The 8,346-nt window shown below is 35.2% G+C and overlaps 1 protein-coding gene across 1 annotated transcript in view; it reads left to right on the forward strand.

Moving 5' to 3' along the window:
- Positions 1-6,002, forward strand: part of SMC2 (structural maintenance of chromosomes 2) — a gene marked incomplete at both ends in the record, with an annotated part of 51,346 nt that extends 45,344 nt beyond the window's left edge. The window contains 3 exons of the mRNA XM_084239046.1: positions 928-1,088; positions 4,728-4,875; positions 5,844-6,002. Of these exons, the coding sequence (XP_084095172.1) occupies positions 928-1,088; positions 4,728-4,875; positions 5,844-6,002 (468 nt within the window). The remainder of the gene's footprint in view (positions 1-927; positions 1,089-4,727; positions 4,876-5,843) is intronic.
- Positions 6,003-8,346: the final 2,344 nt, after the last annotated feature.

Consider the following 8,346-nt stretch of genomic DNA (forward strand, 5'->3'; position numbering starts at 1 on the left):
TAACTGATTTCATGTTCCAAGGTTCTCCAAAAGCAAGTTAATTTGGTGACTGCTTGGTCCATGTCAGGCACTTTATTTTTTTAACACCACCCTCTGTCAGGTACTATTCTTGTATTAGTTTTCTCATTTAATCCTTACAGTGACCTATAAATACAATGCAGGTACTTGCTTTTGTTTCCAAAGCATAGTTAATTCATAAAGCTAGAGTACTTCAGGTGCTGGTGTTAAATATTATGCTTTCTTTCATTACTCAAAAAACAGTGGTCCTCTCCCCTTTATGCTGAACTTTGCCTAGCTTTGAAAATCTATCCCAGATAAAACTAGAACTTGGTTTTTCTGTGTGCAATTTACTTAGGATGGGAGCAGTTCCAAGTATGTCTGATAGTAAATCTATCCAGGAATGCCTCTTGTGTTTAGATTTCCTTGTTATTTCCAATATAAAGGTATATTTGTACTTGAATTTTGTGTGCCTGCACTTGAATTTAGAGATTTCCTTAGAGGACATGATTGGCAAATCCTTTGTCTACTAAACTCTAAGATTATTAGTCATGTCTTTGAAGACGGAGGGCTGAATTCTCAGTTCATTGGTCACTATCTGTACAAAATTACCCAGTTACAAGCTGGAATATTGACCTTGAATTTCTGTGTAGTTCCTACTATGACTGGTTCAGGGTAAGCTAATTGGTCTCTTTAACCTCTCTCTCATAGGGTCCTCTCCCTATCCTTTTTGGTTATAAGGAGAAGCATATAGGAAAATAGACCTGGCTATTTGATTTCATGCCAGGTTTGTCACATGGGCCATAAATTTTCACTCCTGGATTTAGAATACCAGACAACACAATGCACCTGCTGGGTTGCATATACACATATCAAGTTGTGTTTTTTCTTGGAAAACCAATGCGATTTTAATGCTTGTTTTTCATCTAGGTGAACAAAGACTTTGGTTCTATTTTTTCTACCCTTCTGCCTGGTGCTAATGCTATGCTTGCACCACCAGAGGGGCAAACTGTCTTGGATGGTCTGGAGTTCAAGGTTGCCTTAGGAAACACTTGGAAAGAAAATCTAACTGAACTCAGTGGTGGCCAGAGGTGAGTAATTCCTTTATAATATTGGATTTCTTCATTAGCTGATCTTATCGCTGCCTCCCAGTTTTGTTTTGCCTTGCTTAGTTATCTTTGTATGTAGAATTTAAGGAACCTAATATGATCACATATTGTGGTTAGAATATGACTGAAAGGATAATTAACTAGAGAGTAAGGCAAAAAAAAATACAATTAGGACACAAAGTTGCTTTCAGACATTGGAAAATGATTAGCCCAGAAGTATTGCACTTGAGAAAAATGAAACAAAAATGCTGAACCCAGTGTTTACTCTGTCTTTCCCCACTAGAACACAGAAACCAGTGGTAGTCTAAAATTTAGTGAAACAGATTGGAAATTTGAGAGGCCCCATTGATCAATACCTTAGCATTGCCTCCATACTAACCTTTATTCTACACATATTACCCAAAATTCAGAACTTGAACTTTTCAAATTGATCTGCATGTAACTATCAAAACAAACAGGACTGTATCTAATAAAAGTTACTAGAGAGAAATCAAGAGACTATGACTTAGAGCTTTACAGAAACAGATTCAGAAATGACAAATGATTGAACTAGCAGACAGGAAAGTTAGAGTTATATTAACTGTTGCCAAGAATTACAGGCTTTTCCTCCTTTCCAAAAGTAATGTTCAGTATAATTGGTAGCTTATTTTTTGGGTCTGGGAATGTTTAAAGCTTTTTTTCCTTGTTAATTAGTGGCTATGACATTTCCAGACTCCAAAAATAATCTAATTACCTACCAAATCATAGCAAATAGGTTATTTCTACTTTTAGAAAGAAGGGAAACTTATGTGGGGCATGAGAAGATGAGAGAAATGAAAGCTATTAAAGAAGTGGCATTTCTAAAGGTAAAAAGTATAGAAGAAATGGAAACCACTGCATGAGAGTAGCAGATTAGACACTGTAAAAGAAACGTGAGTGAATTTGAAGATGGGGCAATGAATCTATTTAAACTAAAGAGGGAAGACAAAAAACTATGAAGAAATAATGGCACTAGTTATTTAAGATTTGACCAGTTCTGTGAACTCAGATTTGTGTTTATTAAGCCCCAAATAGGATAAATACATCCACAACTGCTACCTCCCCCACCACAATGACCCAGCAAAGCAGGCCATGTAAAACTGACCAGTTATTTACCAGCAATACAAAGGCATATTAAGTGTCATGGACCAAAGATAAAGGTGACTTTGAACTTGTCATCAAAAAACTATGCAAGCTCAAAGTCTGGAGCAATAGCTATAAAATTTTAAAAGAAAAACATGTCAAATCTAGGATTCTGTACCTAATATTCTCCACAGACTATACGCAATATAAACATTTTTTCAGAAAAACAAAACCTGGAAGAATGTGTAGTAGTAGACAGGAAGTTCTCAAGTGAAAGGAAAATCAGGGAAGTATCTCAGCCATATACGTGATTCAGAAAATGCACATATTGCTAGAAAATTAAAAGATTATGTGGCCCAGCTCCTTACCCGCAGAGAATCAGGAAATTAAAACCTGAGTAAGATTGTGAATATTCACATAATTAAAGCCTTCCTCTGCAGGATGTACAATCCATACATAGTCCTTGAATTGTCCTCATGTGCCCTGTAATACTCTCACATAATTCTTACATATGTAAAAAATTTTTAAGAACTATAGAAAATTGTAAGACCTGTTAATTTTGTCATTTTTATGAAAAGCAGTCCACTATTTTCATTCAAATTGTTAATATTAAAATTTCTAAGTATTAATAATTCAAATGACACCTTCTGCCTACTAAACCAAAACTGAATTCCACAATTTAGATCCCAGTATCTTGAACTGTTTTTGCCAAAATCCTGGAAAATAGGAAATATATGCTGCTTTCTTAAGGACCTAGAAATTATTTCCATGATTAAGTTGGTGAGATTTTTTTTAAATGATTTTTAAGATTAAAGCTCAATAAAAATTAGACACAGTAAGCCAGTGAAAAATAATTTTAAGTTACTAGAATGACGTCCACGCCCCTCAATTGAGGTGAATGTTAATGTGTTTTAGTGCCCTGTTTTCATTTCCATTGCTAGAAATTTTGAACTCACCTCCCTAGACCTTCTCATTATTGCACATAATTTTTTGCCCCACTTACATGTTTTTAATACTTTAGTTATAATCTAATGCTTATTACTACATTCCAGTATAAATGCTTCCATAACAAGTTAGCGTGAAAACAGCTGCAGTTAAAAGGGAGGTGTGATTAGCGAAGGAGAATGGAAAAAGAACTATGGAATCTAAGAATAGGCCTAACTACAAATTTTCAATAAGGTGTATTTAGGGTTCCCTGGAGAAAATAGTTTATATATAGGAAGAGATTTATTACAAGGAATTGGTTTATTTTATTGTGGAGGCTTTGAAGTCCCACAATCTGCTACCTCTAAGTTAGGGATTTAGTAAAGCCAGTGGTGTGATTCAGTTTGAGTCACAAGGTTAAAGAACCAGGGTAGCTGATGATATCGATTCTAGTCTCCATCTTAACAGCCCGCAAACCAGAACCAGGAGTGCAAAGGGCTGGGTATCTATATCTCAAGTTAAACAATTAGACAAGAAGAGAAAAAATTCTTTCCTATATCCTTCTTTTCTTCCCCCCTATTCAGGCCTTTAGGACCACATGATGTCCATCGATCACTGGGAAAGGCAAAGTACTATTATCAGCTCAGATGCTAGTTTCATCCAGAAACACCCCCACAGCTACACCTAGAAATGATGTTTAGCCAAATAGCTGGTTGTCTTGTGATCCAATCAAATAGACAATCACATAAGGATTATATTTAGAGTAATAGGCTATAGTCCAGCTGCCTCTCAAAGTTTGAAGGAGGGCATTTAAATCAGTAGTAGTGTTACCAGTACCTTTTATCTTAAGTATATAGCCCTCAATCACCTGATCCCGTAGGCATCTAATAAATAATTGGGAAAGAGAAAAATTATTAATACATACATGATCTTTATTTAGTCAATGAAAATTTAGTTAACAGCTAAATACCCTAGTCACCTGACTTCAGTCTACTTCTAAGTATATAGATGCCAAATATAATCCTGATCATATGGCTGAAAATATTATAAACCTATTCTGTTCAAAATAAAACTCATTCAAGAGAGGAAAAAATAGAAATCTAAAATACAAGAAGAGGGCCTCCCTGGTGGCGCAACAGTTGAGCGCTGGGTTGCGAAGCTGCCCGCAGCCTCTGCAGCACAGGTTCGATACCCTGCTGCTCCCCAGCCACCGCAGGAGGGTCCCACATGGCGCGCAGACCTCTCCTGCGGCCCGCTGCTCCCCTCAGCAGTGTACTTTGGTCCTTCTGCCTGCTCTGCTCCCCGCTCTGGCTCTGGTGAATTCTCTCACCCTCCCGCACTTCTGACTGTACTCAGTGCTTGTATAAATATAAACAAATAAATAAAAAATATTTAAAAAAATAAAATAAAATACAAGAAGAGTTTTAATATAACCATAACCAAAGTGTTGAAGTTTAAAATTAAAGATTCCTTTTTTCCTATGGCTATCTTTCCGCTATATCTGTACTATTTATAATAGCATAGCAGATTTCTTCAGTATTTTGGTAAAAAATAGTCAAATCAAGTTTGATAGACTCTCTTCTGATCTTTTCTTAGGTCTTTGGTGGCTTTGTCATTAATATTATCTATGCTCCTCTTCAAACCTGCTCCAATTTACATCCTGGATGAGGTAGATGCAGCCTTGGATCTTTCTCATACCCAAAATATTGGACAGATGCTGCGTACTCATTTCACACATTCTCAGGTAAGAATCAGAAATAAATGTCTCCTAGTTAAGTATAGTACTTGTTTTTCCACAGCTGCTTAGTAGTGGTCACTTAATAAAATACTTAGGATTGAGGAATATTAAGATTTCATCTCTCTCTTCAAATATGTATTTCAAATGGGTATAGGCGGAAAGAGGATTTGGTCTGTTGAACACAAGGGCCATGCATTACAATTGTTGGTTGTAATATGAGGTATAGAATCTGAGGTAGATTTTTTTTTAAATTTGGCATTCATTTAAATTTAATGGAATTACTCCTTCTAGTTTACCTCCTGGTAGATGCACTATTAAAACAAGACTATTTCAGGGCTATACCTAGGTTTCAGAACCATGTGGCACTTGATAGGGGAATCCTAATTTCTCCTGGCTATAAAAAATAGAGAAAAGCCCCTTGAAGCTAAGAATAGTTTTTGAACTGTTGTTATAAGACCTCTGGCTACAAAATATGGTTGGATAGCTAATGTATGGGGCAATTCTGGGGGCTTCACTCACAGTTATCATGGATGTGCATTTATTCTGGCAATTTTGGGGCAGATAACAGTGAAGTAGTACCTCTTTTAAATTATACAAATGTTCCATTTGAGCTGCTGGCAGTGCTCACCAACTTGAGGCCTTCCTTAATATTAAAATACCAGAGAAAAATATTTCACAAGGGCATTTAGAGCTAGCAACAAGCAGTCAACCGGCAGGAAATAAACAAACATGGGTAATGAGGCACTGAGGTAAAATTAAGCAATTTCTAAAACAGAATAGGAAGCTAGGATTCATTCATATTATAATTCTTCCTTTCTTGCATTTGAGAATTTGCATTGCTTAGAGCCAAGCATTTAAAGAAATATCAAAACATCTCCAAAAATAGTTCTTAATTTGACCCCAGTGTTAAAAATGGATGGCACTTCAAGGGTATTGTGAAAAATGTTTATGCTTTTTTCTCTTTTTGCTTCAAGTTCATTGTGGTATCCCTTAAAGAAGGAATGTTCAACAATGCGAACGTCCTTTTTAAAACCAAGTTTGTGGATGGTGTTTCTACAGTAGCTAGGTTTACGCAATCTCAAAATGGAAAGGTTCCAAAGGAAACAAAATCAAAGGCAAAAGGACCCAAGTGATCACATATGGAAGCTTCAAGTACAGATTTACTCCTTCACCTTGACCTGTTTTTTTAAACAAACTTTTTAGGAACTTGGACTTTATCTAATTTTATCTAATATGTGTATGTGAAATTTTAATGCTACTTAACCCAGATTTTCTTCCTTTATATAATCACTTATAAATGTGTGTAGATTCTTCTTAATTAGTGTATAACTATGGTCCAATTACTGTGGCTGTGATTTTATATATATCAAATGTTCTTACCCAAGTTTTTTTATATACTAGGAAACCTGAGATACCTGCTTGGTGTTAAATTCTATTTGTAAAAACAAAAATACAAAGAGACAGATTAAATTATAGAATATATATAGCTGATACTCAGCTTTTTAGTTAGTTTAATTCCTAAGGTAATATGTATTTTCTATTGCTAATAAAGTTATTCAGGTAAGGAAGAATTGCAAAGCAAGTAATGAACAGGGACAACAGAAAGCTATTTGTCCTTAGTTCCTTGAAGACACAAACCTTTAGATCTCAGATTTAGACTCAGATGGGAAACAGATCTTGAAACATTTCTCATTTTAATGATGTGTGTGTTTTTGTTTTTTAATGATGTTTGAATATCATGTTTCTATATATTCAGTAATTGTTCTCTGTAACCTTAAGTTTTAAAAATGAGTATTTTAATAGAAGTTTGGAGAAGCTGCTCTCTGCTGCACGTTTATCAGAAGTCTAGTGTTTTCAGAGATTGTATCACCCTTTTCATAATCTAATCAGAAACATGTATTGAGGAATGAGAATGTAGGAGTCAGCAGACTAAATCAAACTGTCTTTTTCCTAACTTATGATAAGTATGTCAGTGGGTCCCTCTGTTTTACCAAAAGGACTCACAACTTAACCAGTGTTAGTATCTTCTGTTTTCCAGTTCAAAAGGATGAAGTTTCTTATAAGAATTCAAAGAATGGTGTTAACAAACACTAAGAAATATATATGGTATTCTTCGTATCTCTAGGTATATCACCAGAACAGTGTCTTAAAAATCTGAATCATAAACGCTCTGATGTTGGCTTTATTATTTTGACCCCAGGTCCCTTCTTCATAACATGAGTCTAAAATTCCTCGGTGCCAGTTAATCCTTTCCCTGATACATGCGCATACTTGTTGGCACTAAGTTTAACATTTCTCATCCTTCATTTTCATACATTATCTAGAAGTTGCCTGGTAACCCATTGTTGGGACACATTGGAAAGAAAGAAATAGGAAATTAGCTCTAGCCACTGCGGAAGAAGGGAGACAAACCTATATATGCTGAGCCACAGGAAATCCAGTATCAGGATAAAAATTTTTTCAAATGTGTTGCAGATTGTTACATCATTTGCACTGTCACCAGTATATAGTATACTTATTTGACCACAACTCATAAATTTTAGTAATTCTGCTGTTTTAGTTAGGATTTTATAAATAACTTGTTGGGGTTGAATATTTTACCACGTGTACTAGTTTTTATTTTCCTCTGCAACAGATTGTCTACTTAAGTGCTTTCCTAATTGGTTTTATGTATCATTCTACTCTAAAAATCCTCAAATATTACATTTTTGTAAGTAATGTCATTCTTTATTTGGTTCTAGGGCTGGGAAATGTTACCTCCTATTTTCTGGGGAATTTATGCCAGTTCTATATAATTCTTTAAATGTTTGGTAGAATTAAACCATCTGGGCTGGATTTGGGGGCTGTGGAGTGTTTGATAAAATGAGTACACTTTCTTTTAATAGTTATAGGGCCATTTGAATTACTTCATAGTGACTTGTGATAGTTTGTGTTTTAGGTTTTTATATATATATGTGAACACTTCTGTTTCATTTAATTGTCAGATTTGTGTGTGGAGGGCATGGTATTTCCCTATCCTTTTGATAGATCCAATTTCTGTATTCCCATTTATAGAAATTTGCCTCAAAATATTTGTCATTCTTAATGGAGGTTTGTAAGTTTTACTGTCTTCTGATAAACTCTGTTGTCTTTATTGCCAACTCACCAATTTCTGCTTTTATCTTATTTCATTTTTTTCTGCTTGCTTTGAACACTGAGTTTTATGATGGAAGCTTGGATTACTGATTTGCAATTATTTTCCAATAAATCATAAATGTTAAATTTGCCTCATAATCTTTTGTCGTGGCACTTCAAGTCTGAGCAGAGTGTGAGAATTGTTTATTGGTGTGAGGAAGCCTCCACAGACATCCATGTTGCAATTAGGTGAAAGAAAACCTATTTACCTCACCAGAGCAAGAAAAAGAAGACATCCCAATTGGGGAAGTGGAAGGGAAAGGTAAAAGGCTGGAATAATATGAAGAGAAATATGGTAAGGTC

Source organism: Talpa europaea (genome assembly GCF_964194135.1).
Source record: "Talpa europaea genome assembly, chromosome: 7".
Taxonomy (NCBI): domain Eukaryota; kingdom Metazoa; phylum Chordata; class Mammalia; order Eulipotyphla; family Talpidae; genus Talpa; species Talpa europaea.